Source organism: Lates calcarifer, linkage group LG2 (genome assembly GCF_001640805.2).
Source record: "Lates calcarifer isolate ASB-BC8 linkage group LG2, TLL_Latcal_v3, whole genome shotgun sequence".
NCBI lineage: Eukaryota > Metazoa > Chordata > Actinopteri > Centropomidae > Lates > Lates calcarifer.
In genome coordinates, this window is record NC_066834.1 from 4770179 (window position 1) to 4785780 (window position 15602).

At 41.0% G+C, this 15602-nt stretch overlaps 2 protein-coding genes across 7 annotated transcripts; one reads left to right on the forward strand and one right to left on the reverse strand.

Annotated features, from left to right (window-relative positions):
- Window positions 1-42: 42 nt before the first annotated feature.
- On the reverse strand, window positions 43-8818 carry tmco3 (transmembrane and coiled-coil domains 3). 3 transcript variants are annotated; one of them, XM_018683798.2, is made up of 15 exons: window positions 8669-8818; window positions 7348-7481; window positions 6369-6682; window positions 5662-5829; window positions 5043-5222; window positions 4638-4838; window positions 4359-4487; window positions 4146-4238; window positions 3870-4056; window positions 3213-3330; window positions 2900-3095; window positions 2628-2778; window positions 2427-2506; window positions 2187-2336; window positions 43-1553 (listed from the first exon to the last, which is right to left on the reverse strand). In XM_018683798.2, the coding sequence occupies exons 3-15, from the start codon at window positions 6624-6626 to the stop codon at window positions 1440-1442; spliced, it is 2025 nt and encodes a 674-aa protein (XP_018539314.1). In that variant the 5' UTR covers window positions 6627-6682; window positions 7348-7481; window positions 8669-8818; the 3' UTR covers window positions 43-1439. The 3 variants fall into 3 exon arrangements, with proteins under 3 accessions (XP_018539314.1, XP_018539311.1, XP_018539312.1); XM_018683795.2 differs by having other exon boundaries at window positions 2900-3330; XM_018683796.2 differs by having other exon boundaries at window positions 2900-3330; window positions 7348-7478; window positions 8669-8808.
- dcun1d2b (DCN1, defective in cullin neddylation 1, domain containing 2b) lies at window positions 8782-15558 on the forward strand. Of its 4 annotated transcripts, none has more exons than XM_051074214.1 (9): window positions 8821-8917; window positions 10029-10264; window positions 10870-11086; window positions 11161-11329; window positions 11624-11754; window positions 11897-11979; window positions 12122-12218; window positions 12945-14663; window positions 14727-15558. In XM_051074214.1, exons 3-8 carry the CDS (start codon window positions 10912-10914, stop codon window positions 13022-13024), a joined length of 735 nt encoding a protein of 244 aa, XP_050930171.1. In that variant the 5' UTR covers window positions 8821-8917; window positions 10029-10264; window positions 10870-10911; the 3' UTR covers window positions 13025-14663; window positions 14727-15558. The 4 variants fall into 4 exon arrangements, with proteins under 4 accessions (XP_050930164.1, XP_050930171.1, XP_050930178.1 ...); XM_051074221.1 differs by having other exon boundaries at window positions 10029-10189; XM_051074207.1 differs by lacking the exon at window positions 10029-10264 and having other exon boundaries at window positions 8782-8917.
- Window positions 15559-15602: the final 44 nt, after the last annotated feature.

Consider the following 15602-nt stretch of genomic DNA (forward strand, 5'->3'; position numbering starts at 1 on the left):
TTACTGCATTCCAAGAACAGAGTAAATATAAAACCAAGTAAATACTTCTTTATCATCATGTTTTTTTTAATAAATAAATGAATTACTGCAACAATTTAAAAATGAACATTTGATGAAAACAGCATTTCTTTGTGCCTGTGAGTGTCGGTCATGGCCACCAACATACGCTATGTAAACTCAAATATCCTCTCTGTTAACCTACTGCAGGAAAATACTCAAAATATACAGTAACGTGTCACTCACAGTTACACTGCACATTATGAATTATAAGATGAGGACATTTACAGTATGATATGCCACAGAAGTGCTCTCTCACAGTGAGATTACACTCCTCAAAGTCTTTCGTCTGGTGCAGAGAAGTGTTGTGCAGGCACAGAAGTTTGACATTCAGTGGTAACTAGTGCAGGACTTCTCTTTAAATGTAAGTGAATAAATTCAGGGTATTTTTAGTTGTTTTTGCGAGCTGCTGCGTAATATTGTATTTCATTATTTACATTCCTTAAGATATGTAATGTACTGTGGTTTTTGTTACAAGAAAAAGGAGAATTATTGTAGTTTTTAGGTAATACTGGAATGTATTATCACACCTAAATACACAGTAGCACAATGATCATGAGAAACTACACGCATCATCTATTAAAAACAGCAGATAGTAGGTTTGAACTTCAATCCAAGGCTGAATCTGCCATTTATAACAACCTAAAATTGAATAAGATAAATGTCAGATGTAGTAGTGTCAAATAAAGGAAAGATGGAGTCCATGTTAAATGATATAAAAGTGCTTTTCTATTAGGAAAGAATAGAAAAATGTACTTGAATTGATTTGAAACCTCAGATTTGGTCCATGTGATTGCTACAAGGAACTTGAGGTTCAAAGTGCAGACATGAATGAGGAAACGATGACAGAAATAGTGAAGAGGAATTTTTTTTTTTCCTTTTTTCTCTTTTAGGTGCGTGCGCCCTTTAAAGAGAAAGTGCATTAAAAGCATCAGAGCTGGAGGGATATCAAGTCTTTTGTGCTTCTCCACCTGTAAAGCAGATGTGCTTCCCATCAAAGAGTTCACAGATCCTGTCCAGCCTTCAGAGTGGAGTTAAGTAATATAACCTAAAATATCTCTGTATTATCAAATATGACCTTGTACAGTATCTATACCTACTGTATTTGTAACACTACTCCAGGCCCATGCTTGGAGAAAATGTCCTTTATAACAATCTAATGAAGGCATTCAACAGGAATCTCAAGTCAAAATGTAGCTGATGATGATTTCCTCTTCTAACAGAGTTTGTTAATTCAAGAAGAAGAAGAGAAGGAACATTTGGTCCCACAGGCCACGTCACAAACAAATAAAATGTAACCTCTGCTCCTCGTGATGCTGCTGTCAGCTGTGTAAGAGTTAACTGTGCGTGAGAACCTTTTGGCCCTGAGGTCGGTCTGGTCATCACAGGACTGTCTTGTGTTCGGCCCGGGGAACCCATCGGTGTGTGGTAACTCTCCAAAGCACCGGAGCCAGCAGCAAACTGAGAGTGGTGACACTGAGAACCAGCAGGTACACCTGAGCAGAGAGAGACAAGTAAAACATAAAGACTGAGAGGATACAGTTAATGAACAATATTATTAATTATACAATCACTGACATCTATGCTGTACCAAGACTCTGCAATATTATGTGGACTATAGTTAGCGCATGTTTTCTCTAACAGTGCTTTTGTTAAATCTTAACATTTATCATGATGTTTAGACTTAAACGACAAACTTGATTACAATGACTCCTTGAGGAGCTAGATGGACTTAACAAAACATTAAAAAGGATTCAAATAATCCTTACAATTATTTAATCAAACAAAAATGACAAAGATTCTCTGGTGTAAGCATTTCAGATGTGAAGATTTGCTGTTTTTGTGTGTTAAATTAATTTAAATGAAATATTTTGGGGTTTTGGGTTGTTAGTCAGACAATACAAGGCACTCAGGACAAGCATTTTTCACAAATGTTTGGCAATTTATACATTAAACAACTAACAGATTAATCGATGATGAAAATAATTATTAGTTGCCGCCTTACTTTATCTATAGAACACTCTCAAAACCCAGGTCACAAAATGCTTCAAACACTCTTCACACATTTCACACAAGACATTAACTAGAAACACATAAAAATGGACTGGATATTACAAGTCATGACTGACCTCTCTAGAGATAATTCCAGCTCGACGCGCACGGCTGCCCAAGACGAAGGAGAATTCACTGACCTGAGCGAGGCCGGCCGAGACAACCCACCGTATGTGTCGAGAGCCTGGAGGTAAGATGGCCGACAGCACCAGCACGGCCATGACAAACTGGAAGGGAACGAGGAGTAAAATGGAGAGAGGATGCACTGAGAGCGTCAAAGGTGAAAGATGAGAAGGAAAAGAGCAAAAGTGCGCTACCTTCATGATGACGAGCGAAAGCGTTAGCACCAGCAGGATGGTGAGTTCGTACAGCACAAATGTCGGGAACACATGAAAACCTGCAGCATCACAAAAACACACATGATGAGCTGGTGAAGTCACGCTGTAAATGGTACAAATGTGTAACGTGATGACAAAGTTGAGATCTGTCATAAATGCTTGGATCATGTTGAATCTGACCAATAGAGGCAAAGAAGATGATGGCGAGGAAATCTCTGATTGGCTCGATGCATCCAATGACTTCTGATGTGACCATGTGACCCTGTGTGGACAGCAAAGCTCCAGCCAAGAAACAGCCCAGCTCCATAGAAACATCCAGAAACTCTGTTATCTAGAGAGAAGAATCAACACAAACAAGCTTCTTCAGCAGGGGGGCAAAAAAGATTGGATTGGTAGTGAAATATGAGATGTTTGTAAAAAAGAATTCAAGATCTCTAAAGGAAAAAACATACCGTCAGCATGAAAAACACAAAAGCTGCCATCCCCAGCACCAGGATCTCCTTGTTGCCTTTGCTCTCAGCATGCAGTTTCTTGTAGTACGGGCCAATCAGGAATGATTTAAGTAACAAACACAGCAGCAGCACAGCAGCCAGAGACGCCAGGACCTGGGCCAGGAGGTACAGTACGCGGAGACTCCCAAACAAGAAGCTGTGGTGCACAGAGGGGAGAACGGATTTACAAAGCTGTGTGTGAGAGTGTGTGTGTGTGTGTGTGTGTGTGTTTTGAGGGGAGAGGACACACGCAAGATCAAAAAGGCGAATTGACCTGTCCAAGTCTCCACTCTGTGCTTGGATCAGCGTTGGCATGACAGCGATGAAGAGGCCGAGCTGAACATCTTGCATCACCAACATCCCAAGAAGAACACTGCTGTAGTCCAGGTCACCTGTTTCACACACACACACACCATTGTGAGGACAGTCATTGACACAATGCATCTCCCTGCCACTTCCCTAATCAGCAGCTGAACACACTTGTGCCGTTCTTTCTACAATGCCAATGAGGCATTGTTTGGTTCCTACAATAGACTGGGTTTAGGTCTGGAGACTGTGTTGATTTTCCATCATTTGAAGCCACCATCTAGCTCTTCTCCACTTATGTTCTGGGTCCCTATCTTGCTGTAGAATGAACCCCTGACCAACCAGTCTGTCCTCCTTTGTTACTTGCCTTTTTCATGTACGTACAATACTACATCTGGCAGTACAGGTTTGTCTTAAAAACGCCTCAGAGGGTGTAGTAACATAGTTTGTCAGTTTGTTAGCCTTCTCTTTTATAAATAATTGACACAGTGTGGGGCACCTGTAGGAATTGTTTCCATTGGCTTTCAAGACTTAAATTACTCCCATTGCTGCAGAGAAGCTGTCAGTAAGTCAATTTCTCAGTAATGTGTGTTCATAATGTGTGCATACAGACACACTGGCATACCTTCCTTGTCCCCCCTGCTTCCTCCTGCTAGGAAGCGGGACACCAGTGGAGTGCTGGACAGGGAGAGGCAAGTGGAGATGAAGACAGTCTGGGTGGGTCGAATGCGCAAGACTTGTCCCCACAGCAAACCGGCCCCCACCATCAGCAGACTCAGATAGCACGACCCCTGAACTGATGTCTTCCACACCTACACACAGACACAATGCGACCATAATGCATGAGACAATAGGCCCCTGGGCCTAAACAGTGAACTCTAAATTCAAATCTCTTATTTACCTTTCGAAGCCGCTCAGGTGAAAACTCCAACCCCACCACAAAGAGTGTGAAGAACACACCCAGCTCCCCGAGAGTCTCCACCTGGACCATAGACTGGAAACCACAGATACTGATATCAACAACTAGCACAAAAGTAAATTAAAACTGTCTTTTACGTCTGATCTGACATGGCTGACACACAGACACTGCACTTACACACACATACATACACACCTTGATGCTGTTGAGGCCAGACGGACCAAGCAGGACCCCACAGATGATATATCCAAACATTGGAGGGAGACCGACTAGGGTGCAAATCCAGCCACAAGGTAGAGACAACATCACCACCGATACCAAGTCCTGCACATACACATATTAATGAAAACTTTGTAAGGTTTAATGGTATTGAACAACTGTTATCTACCCCACTCCAACCATTTCTAAGTATTAAATCAAATAAGTATGACTTTCCATAACGTCTCTAGCCTGTATAAAACAGGAATAACTGACCTTGATGAAGTGATGGTCTGCTCTTGGCATCGTGGAGTCTCGCGGTTTAGTCAGAACATACTGGTTGTTCTGTGAGTCAATGAGCATGCTCAGTCCCAGGTCATCCTCCACTTCCTTCTGCCTGGACTTGTTCTTCCTCTTCCCTCCATTCTCCTCATCTTCCTCCACTCTCAATACTGCCTCCACATTCACTCCTTTCATCTACACAACAAATTGACATTTGATGCTTTGCTGATCAAGTGTGTGCACCTACAATCTTGGAATTTCTTACAGCTGGACTTGGATATACATTGTTATTTATGTGTGATGCAAATATTCTCTTGCATGACTCAAACTTTTGTGCTGGATCTAGCATCCTGACTATTGGACATTTCCAAATAAATATGAATGCCGTTGTTTGCGGACCTGTTTGTTGTTGTCAAAGGCGTGCTCCTCGATCTCCTCCTCTAGCCGGTCTGCTGCCTTTCTGACATCTTCCAGGATTTCATCCAGCATGGACAGAGTCTTGTTCTGAGCTAAAGCACTCTTAACAGCTTCCTGCTGGTGCTTCTCAGCAGCCACCAACTCCACGTACTCCTGCTCCTCCTGTAGGTGGAGAACAATGACCAACAGACAAGTGTGTATTACCAAGTGGCTATACAGGCATAGACAATGAATGATTTTGATAATCAATCAGTTTTATTTATTTATTTTGTTTGGCATTTTATAGACTATTTTAAAAATTTACCTAAACAATTATTTAATAGATTAATGACTTATGACGGTAACAGTTAAATTCAGTCCTACTTATGTTGTCAAAAACACTGATCAAAAATAATAATGAATTATGATCTCATGGCATCACCATGTGTTCCTTGCATCTGTAGAGATGTGTTTCTGTGTACAATCTGAAAATATTGATGGGCATTTTACTCTTCTTCACATCAGACACTCTTACTTCACTCAGACTGACGTCTCAGTCTCTCTCTCTCCGGTGTTCTGATGTCGAATCCATGAAACACCGCTTAACCTACAATGCCCACACCTTTATGGCTGCCTCCCTGAGAGCCTCTAGCCTCTGTCTGCTGCTCTCCTTCATGTTGACCACGTCCCTGTAGTCTCCCTGCAGCGCCCTCTGCAGGCTGTGCACCGCCTGGAACACCAGGTGCTCGCTCTCATTTAGCTCCTTCTGGAAAACCTCCAGAGTGTGAACCTGAATTCCAACAGACAGACACACCAGTCATTGAACTGTGACATATCTGACATCCTCTTTTACTGACCCTGTATATGCCCCTGTCTTTATTCTTAAACACTTGATGGGAGCAGTTTACATGTCCAGACAAGATCCTGCTGACACAGGTTTTAAGAGTCATGACTCTGTGAGGATATGCTGCTTTTTCTGTTTTATATAATTGTAAAAAGAAAAGACATTTTACACTATTTTCTGACATTTTATCAACCTCAAGATTAATTTAAAACTAACTGATTGCTTAATGCACAATGATAATAATCACTAATGTAACTCTAATCCAGGTTTTTGTGAAAACTGAACTGTAAGTATGAAATATAAACTTGTATTGTAGTTGAGTTATTGTGCAAACACCACCCTGAAGAGCTGCAGACCTTATGAGTCACACACTATGTCCTGTACCTGATGGTCTATAAAAAAATATACAGTCACCAACACATGACACACTTCTGCTTCAAACTAAGGGCCTTTGCTTCATCCGGTATTTACTCTCAGCATGGTACCTGGAAATGCCTCTCAGGGTCTGACAGAGCCCGGTCTCTTCCAACAGCATCTGCAGCGGCGGCCAGCTTCTTGACAACCACATTCTTCTGACGCAGGAGACCCACCAGCCGCTTGCAGTTGCTGGCCACCCAGCTGTGGCCCTGCGTGGCCCCTTTGCTCCGGTAAAGCTTGATGGCATGCTGGGCCACCTGGTCCTTCTGCAGGACGCCAAGTGCCCCTGCCAGGCCAAGGCACAGCAGCCAACATACAAGCTGCATCCAAACCTCAACTGCTGTCTACACCAGAGTGTGGAGATTGATCAAGAGAAAAAGACCTGGGAATGGCAAAAAAAGATTACAGTGAAGGGCATGGTGTTTACAACAATCAACGGAAAAAACAAAGGGGGAGTTTAAAGTGTGGTAATATTTTATGTTTTTCTTGCGGCAAACAAATCCAATGAATATTCAAGAACAAGTACTATATTGCCGGTCAAACCCTTTAAGGTACAGACAGTGACAGTATTTGTCCTAAGGTGTTTCCTTCCACCAAAGGCTTCATATGATGTACTGCAGTCAATCTCTTTTTATGTGGGCCGCAATGTGCTTTGGCTTTCTTGTGCCATCACAATAGAGGGTTTTGTCTTTAGGCTGGGTGTGGTTACAGTTAAACAACAGCTGAGTGTACACACCTGTGGCCAGTCATAGTGGCTGCTGTGAGTGGCTAATAGCACCATTTAGAGCTGTGTTAAGTGCACTTGACTTGACTGAGCACGTCACGTGTATAAATTCCTGTAGTGCTTGCTATTCTGCCCACACCTACTGTGACGCTGCATTTCTGTCTAACTCAGAAGTCTAAGAACTGTGCTAATTAAAGAAACTGCTTTACTGTCAGCAGCATGGCCCATTCTCCCCTGACACCATGTGCTTGCTTCACATTAATCTTTTACTACAACAGCATAATGACTGAATGCATTAAACTTGCACCCAAGCCGGTCCGCACCTTTGTGAGCATGAGTCAAGCTGAGTGACGTTAACTTTCCAAACTCCTCCTGTGTCCTCCTTCTTACGACTGGACTGCAGCCACTCTGCTACTGTTGCTAGAAATCAATAGCACCACTGTTCGGTGCTTGGCTGCTGAAAAGAACAAGCATATATACACACCCAGAAATGACCTCAGTTCCTTAAATTTTGAGGGGTATTAGATTTGATAAAAACATATTTCAACCTTTTAAATTAGAGAATAGACACAATTAATCTAAATATAAAAATACTACATACAATTTAAACATTTCTCCTGACATTTTCTTTTACTTCTTTTCACCTCAACAGACTGCTCTGTGGCCACAGGACTGTGTTGTACAGGCACAAATATCTGCACCAGTGGCAGAGGAAATATTCAAATCATTTACTACCAAGTAAAAGTCCTGCATCCTAAATTTACTCAAGTAAAACGACAGAGGTATTAGTTTCAAAATGTAGTATCAAAAGGAAAAGTACTCTATATGCAAAATGGCCTCTGTCAGTGTATTATCATTGATGCATTAACACGTTATGTTTGTAAAAACATAATCTGAATGGTCACTATAGTTGTCACAGAAAGTAGAGCTGCAATGATTGATCGAATAGTCAATTAGTCGATTGAAAGGTGATTAATCAGTAACTATTTTGATAAGTGGCTGTTAAAGTCATTCATCTGAGAACTGGGGGATGTGGACTGACATTTGTTAGATTAATTGATTAGTCAATTAAAATAAAATCAAGTAGCAACTATTTTGATTATGTAATTTTTAAAGCAAAAATATCAAACACTTCTTGTTTCTGCCTTTTCAAATGTGATGTTTAATAATTTTCTTTAATACACATAACTGTAAACTAAATATCACTGGATTGTGGACTGTTGGTCAGACAAAACAAGACACCTGAAGATGTAAGTTTGGTCTGTGGGAAATTAATATCTTAATAATTTATATGTAATGTAATATATTTCTCTCTGAAATGTAGTAGAGTGCGAGTGTAAAGTGGCATTAAACGACAATACACAAGTACAAAAATACAAACTGTAGTTAAGTACAATATTTTAAGTAGAATAAATTTACTCTTCCTCCCATGTAAATGAAATGTAAACCGACAAAAACTGCAATGAAAACCAAAGAAATCCTGACAGCCAAGAGTAACATCACATAAAGCTGAACACACACACACACCATGACACACCCGGAAATAATCAACTTGATCAATATCCCAGGCACAGATAACTCAATTCTTTTCACTGATCGCATCAATGCAAATAGATAAATAAAAGGAAAAAAGGCTGCAGCTACCTGCGAAATGTGAGCACTGTCCTGGCTCTCCACTTCACTCCACGACTGAAGGAGAGGCAGAAGACGGGAACAATCATGTTGTTGTGCCGCAGCAGCACCACCACCGCCGATACCCCTCCTCCCCTGCCACATAGCTGAAGTCGATGCAGGCGTTCACCGGTTCACTTGGCGACTAAACTTCGTGTTTACTCCGACCTCCAGTAACATTATCCGTGCTAGCGGAGGGGAGGCTAGCTTTACTGCGCCCAGGTAAGCACGACCGTTGAAGGTTGAAATCTCCCGTTGGAGATCAGTTTCAATGTGCGTATGTGTGTATAAAGTTCAACCGGTTTTCCTCTCCCCGGAGCTGGAAGTAAAGCGAAGTTTTAGTCCTCAAATTCCTCCGAGCTGTCACACACACTCCCTGCCATGATAACACAGGCTAACACAACTTCGCTAACGTTAGCAAAGAAACAACTCAGCCGCCGTGTCCGTTAACAGTCTCTCACCGAGACGTGTCTTCATGAAACGTTAACTCAAAAAGGAGTTAAAGCTGAGCAACTGTCGCTTTGTTTTTTCTGAATATAATCGCGTCGATGTAATTTAGATCCATCTTCAGATTACTTCCTAAACATGTTTATCAGATTTGATATGGGAGTTGTAGTTTTCGGATGTAATGTTTTTCCACTCGGCTGTGTCAAGTGCATTTAAATACTGACCGCTGTTCATAAGTTAATTTTACTTTAACGCATATTAACAGTTGTCTAACATCATATGGTTTCTTTTAAAAGACAGCAGCGCAGTTTAAACTAGTTCAACACTGAGTTTTCTAGCTCTAAATCTGTACTTATCGTGTGTTGACCTGAAGTAAGTTAAACTGGACCCTTTTAACGTAAAGAGTTCCCGGTGAGAGGCATGTTCATTGATAATAAAATAAGTATTTTGCCGAAACAGCTGTCAACTAATGCTGAAAGGTATTTAGCTAAGTATATCCTCAGCACGGGGCCTGTGAGAGTGCAGCGTCATGGAACTTCAACTCCCATGAACACAGCGACCTTACTGTAGCGCATTCTTTTCGCGCATGCGCAACACGCGTAATTGGATATCAAGTTGGGCAAAACAGCGGGTGATAAAATGGTAGGTAAGATTAAAAATGGGAAACCGGGACAGTTCTTTAGCGCCGTTAAACAAGTCTGACAAGCGATAACGGCTCTCTTTAACGTTACTGGGACGCACCGATACCGGGGAGTCGGAGTGTCCTCAGCCAAGTGTCGCATTGTCAGGGTGATGTGTGTCGGGACTGTGAGGGAGATGGAAGGTCAGTTGTTGGTATTTTGAGAGACCCGGACACTTGCAGCACGTACCTTTCCCTTTTTGGTAGCTCGCCTACGCTGCTGCTGCTGCTGCTGCCCCGGGTCAGGAGAGAGAGCCTGCAGGATCATAACGCTCCCCCCCTCCTCCTCCTCCCCACCCACCTCCTTCCCAGGAAAACTGGGTCGCCCAAACACTGGCCTGTCACCGGTACTGCTGTTTGATCATCGGGTGGGTCAGGTTTGCAGCTCTGCAAAAGACGTGCAATCCTCCCGATGAGCGTCTAGATTAAATTTACAGGACGAGGTATTTTTGTCAACTAACGGAACCTTGTGGAAGTGACAGTGTTTTCGTTTCCCTTAACGCACTTCTACTAATAGATATGCTGTTGCACGCATGGTATGAATCTTACTTTTTTAAATTAACAGATCTTCTAGTTACGGCACGTGTAATTTAAGTATAATCCACCTCCAGCTATTTTCGTATTCAGATAAATTACAGGAACTATAGTTTACAGCCAGGAAATTAAATCCTCGCTCTCTCATTCAAATGTTCTGTTTGTGAAGAGGTTGATGTGCAGCCTCAGCTCCTCATGCATGTCTCTGCATCCTATTTCCCCATGGCTGGATTACCAATAGGGCAAAGTGGGCACTTGTTCTAGGGCCCATGAACCTGACAGGGTCTTGAAGGCCCCATGGTTGTCTGTGATGAGCAAATTCCTTTTATGGTGATTTGATTTTTTGCAAATTTGTTTGGTAAAATGCACCACTAATGCACAACAGCAGCACTTTGTCTTTTAAAAGTGTTTTGCATCAAAATCTTTTTATTTATTAGGGGCCCACAGATTGTTTTTTTTTTTCTCTGACAGGTTATTCATGTATTTACCTGCATGCTTTCTTTCTTTATCACAGCACAAGTTGAAGTCATCGCAGAAGGACAAGGTTCGGCAGTTCATGTCCTTCACACAGGCCGGGGAGAGGACAGCTGTGTACTGCCTGACGCAGAATGACTGGAAACTAGAAGTCGCCACAGACAACTACTTCCAAAACCCAGACCTCTACTACAAAGAATCCATGAAAACCTCAGTGGATCGCAAGAAGCTGGAGCAGCTCTATAACAGATACAAAGGCAGGTGTTTCAAAACTTGCATTAATATTGGTGCAGTCTGCTTTATTCTAAGTGTCTATGTATTTATTTTGCAGATCCCCAGGATGAGAATAAGATTGGTATAGATGGGATCCAGCAGTTCTGTGATGACTTGATGCTGGACCCAGCTAGCATGAGCATACTAGTGGTGGCATGGAAGTTCAGGGCGGCCACACAGTGTGAGTTCAGCAGGAAAGAGTTCCTGGATGGCATGGCTGAGCTGGGGTGAGCAACACTGTACAACAACAGCTGTAGTGTTTATTATGGTGTGTACATGAAACAGTAAGAAGCTGTAAAAGTTATGTGTTGTTTGTTTCTATAAGCAAAATATATTGAATCTCCAATTGCATTTTCTATTAAATGTGAGTCCTACAAAAGTTTAAAATGTGTTACATACACACTTTCATGGTCAGAAACCTCAGATTTTGTGGGGTGATTTTCTACCTGCAGTTCACTATAACTCACAATAACGGGATATTTGAAGTCTGATTTAATTTTTGTTCTCAATGTCTCCTCCAGCTGTGACAGTCCTGAAAAACTCAAGGCGATCCTCCCCAGACTAGAACAGGAGTTGAAAGACACAGGGAAATTCAAAGACTTCTACCAGTTTACCTTTAATTTTGCAAAGAACCCCGGCCAGAAAGGTTTAGGTAAGCCGAAGAACTGACCATGTAGGAGAAACTTTTGTTTTTTGTAGATTTTCATTAAAAACATCCTACTCTTTTCAAAGGTTTGTACTTGTTTTAATCAAAAATACAAAATATCTTAAAAATTCTTTACTTTCTACTGTAGACCTAGAGATGGCTGTGGCTTACTGGAATCTAGTTCTCACAGGTCGCTTCAAGTTCTTGGATCTCTGGAACCGGTTCCTGCTGGTGAGTGTGGAAAAATCCATACACAAACCTTATCCCCAGAAATTGTCCCAGAGTTCAAGCAACAATTAAAAGTTCTGATAACTTTCATGAAGATAGTGTATATTATAACGTTACACTTAACCTGTTACTGTGCTGCATTCAGGAGCATCACAAGCGGTCAATTCCCAAGGACACATGGAACCTCCTCCTGGACTTTGGCAATATGATCGCAGACGACATGTCAAACTATGACGAGGAAGGTGAGCTTATTAAAGACTTCAGGATAAAGTCAATCTGTGATGAAAGCGTGTGAAATCAGTGGTCACTTCAAAACTTATTTAAACATCTGACACTGATTAACTCAATCAAAGTAAGTTCTTATAATCTGCATAAATGTAATTCATATGTTAAATTTATACCAAATTCACTCATTCAGTCTGGATGTAATTGTATCACAAATGTCTGAGGTATTTGTCAAGTAAGTGACTGTAATCAAATGAAATGCTCTGCAGTGAAATGCTTTATTCAAGCTGTCGTAGTGAAACAATAACTTACTTCTGTATTCTCATAAACAAGTGTGTCATTTTCTCTGGGGATGTGGGGAGTTTTCAAAGTCTTGTTTTTGTCTCCTTAACTTGTACATTGTCAGTTTGATTCATTCACTAGAGCACCACTAAACCATGTCCTGTTCTCCAGCTAATCTGAGTTGACCAGAATATTGCTGCTCTCAGTATCTAAGCCTTACAAGCAGTAGTGACTGTGTTGTAGGCTTTTTTCTTTTCTTTTCTTTTTTGCCCTGGACTTTTTTTGTCTTTCTTAAAATGTATATTCTTACGGTATACTTGGAGGTAGAACCACAGTAGAATAACATCTACTGTGGCTCAACTCCAGGCTAGCAGGGAGCACCTGTGAATCATTTGGCATGTGGACATTGTTTTGATGAATAATGTAATTGATTTCACTAATATCCTGTTTTCTTTCCTCAGGCGCATGGCCTGTCCTCATAGATGACTTTGTGGAGTTTGCTCGGCCAATTGTGACAGGGAGTAAACGCAACATGACATAGTGTTAGTCCCAGCTTCATGCAGCGGATGGAATTTGCATTTCTTCCAGTTTTATTTTTTCTTTCTCTCTCTCTCTCTTTTTTTTTTTGAATGAGAATTTTTATACAAATGAGCCAAAAAGAGACTATTTCTCAATAAGCCTGTCTGCAGCTTGTCGTTAAGATTGTTCTTCCAACTGCATAAGATGCCTTTGGACGGGGGGAGTGACCTGGAAAACCAGTTCACTGAGGAAAGCAGGAGGGAAATCAGCAGGAGAGAGATGATGGGTTTTTTGTTGTTGCTGTTTGCTGGCAAGGACAGACTTTGTAATTGCAATATGGAAATAATGGGTACCCTAAAACTCAAAGTCACTCATGGGCAAATCACCAATGGGTGCGGCTTCGAACTGCTGCTGTGGACTTGGCTCACTAACCTGCACCCTTGGCACAATGAGGAGGGACAGTGAAGAGTGAGCTTTCAGCACACGCAGAGGATTAAGTTATAGATGCAGTAGGATGTGGCCTCTTAACCTTTGTCAATTGTGAATGGAACGGTGTGTTTAAAATCTGCATGTTTTTGTCAGCTAGTGTGAAACAGTGCCATGATGGATGCTGTGGAGGAAACAAAAGTAATTTACATTATTTTCACTGAGATTGCGAATGTGTAGCTCTAACAATCACACTGAGAGTGGAGAAAATGTGTGCTTGGCTTGTTATTGTATGTTTGAATGAGTGTGTGTATGTATTTGGTGAGGGTGAGAGTTAAACATATTGCCTCTTTTACAATACAATGCTAAATATTTTCATTTTGGTTTTATTAATATAAGAAGTTATATGGAGTGACAGTGGAAAAAGGTTCAGATCCACATTTTGTATTCAGACTGGGAATTGGACAGAGCAGCATGCTTTTTGAGCTCAGCACCAGCAGAATCGCTATTGTTACAGTTGTAAAATACTGTACTCCTAGAAATAAGAATAGATTCAGTTTTAGAAAGAACAAAAATGTATATCTGAGAAAACAGGTAATGACATTTATAACCATGAGTATAACATATGAAGCATTTACAGTAGGATCCTCTTTTTTTTAATGCTCTTGCATTGCATTTGTTGGTTTTAGTTTCTTTAGTTTTGCAGTGTGTAAACTGCTGTACACAAAGAGAAACTGACTGGCACGTTGACTGTTTTTTATTATCCAGATGACTTGCCAACTCTGCAAACTGCACTGATTTACACTTTTTTCTGTTGTTGTTTTTTTTTTAAATATTAGGCAGCACAGTATACAACTACAGAGCTACTGAGTTTACGTGACAGTAGGTTTCACTTACACACTAGACCTTTTAAAACGTCTACAGCCCAGCCAAGAGTAATTTAACGGTTTGTTTACACTGCTTGAAGTTTTTAGTTTGTTGCCTTTCATTTATTAGCAGCTGTAGGGCAATGGTGGCATGTTGTTTAATTAAGTACCATAAAACTACTACAGAGAAAAAAAACATGTCACTTTAAGAACACTGCTAGACACCGCCATCTATGGGTGACTGTGCAGTATGGTATTTTTCAGCGTAATATAGTCCAGCTAGATGTGGTCACAGGTACATGAGAACGCCTGACCAAATCCAGCTGTGGTGACAGATGTGATAAGCAGATTTGAGTCTCTAAACCCATAGTAACCCATAGGTCAGTGCAGCAGTGCTTTCCCTCCATACATAATTTAGTGTTGCTCTTAAAGTGTAACTGATCACACTAAGCAACTCTAAATGCGTCCCCTTCCTCGGCTGAAGAGTGTGACAGAAGGTAGAGCTCAGGTACCAGTTGGTTGCTTCCTGTACTTGCATCAGTATTAGCCATGCGATATGTTCTAAAAAGCAACAAGCTACACTGATGATGTTCTGCCAATTGTTGTTGTCGCCTTGAAAAATCTTTGCCGTGGGAATAATTCACTTTTATTAGGTATTATTAGGTCGACAAACTTTAAGTTCTCATATTTATGTAAACGTAAGTCAGTCATAAACTATGGTGTTGTCCATGAATGTGGACTCTTAAGGAGTTGAGGCAAATCAGGATGGAAGTTGATTTCTGTCCCAGATTGAATGCAGACAAGAGGCAAAGGAATAGGCTTTGTGACGACTGTAAAACAGTCAGCATAGGAGCTGGTAAATGTGTTATGTTGTTCATCTTTGTAACTAAACAAGCTAGATATGTGTTGGTTCAGTGAAATATATGAACTGTCAGTACTGTTAAAGTTGTGTGCAAACCTATCATGGTCAAGACAGACAGATGGAGTGAAAGCTTTTCCCAGTTGATTGTTGTTGACTTTACGATGTCGTCTGTGGGTCAGGAGCAAGAAAAATATGACGTTTCAGTATTTGGTATGCTAATATGGTACATTTGAGACATTTTTATTTGTCAAATGTGTGGTCAACTGTTTCTAGTCACAGATCATTCTTAGAAAAACAGTATTATTTTTGCCAGCAAGGAAACAGACTATTATGTTTTGTCACTGAAGCATACCATACATTGTTTTCTTTAAGAAAGTTGTCAATAAAGCATGTTGTTTTTAACAGTCTTGTAAAATATGCACTTCTGGTTACCAAGTACATCAGTT

Excerpts from the sequence above, each read along its gene's own strand:
- dcun1d2b (XM_051074205.1), top strand. Across the intron at positions 11,330-11,623 it reads GATGGCATGGCTGAGCTGGG|CTGTGACAGTCCTGAAAAAC; the intron begins GTGAGCAACACT and ends TGTCTCCTCCAG. Across the intron at positions 11,980-12,121 it reads TCTGGAACCGGTTCCTGCTG|GAGCATCACAAGCGGTCAAT; the intron begins GTGAGTGTGGAA and ends TGCTGCATTCAG.
- tmco3 (XM_018683795.2), bottom strand. The coding sequence starts at position 6,626 with ATGCAGCTTGTATGTTGGCTGCTGTGCCTTGGCCTGGCAGGGGCACTT. Across the intron at positions 4,239-4,358 it reads CTGGCCTCAACAGCATCAAG|TCTATGGTCCAGGTGGAGAC; the intron begins GTGTGTATGTAT and ends TGTGGTTTCCAG. Across the intron at positions 2,779-2,899 it reads TTGTGTTTTTCATGCTGACG|ATAACAGAGTTTCTGGATGT; the intron begins GTATGTTTTTTC and ends TCTTCTCTCTAG.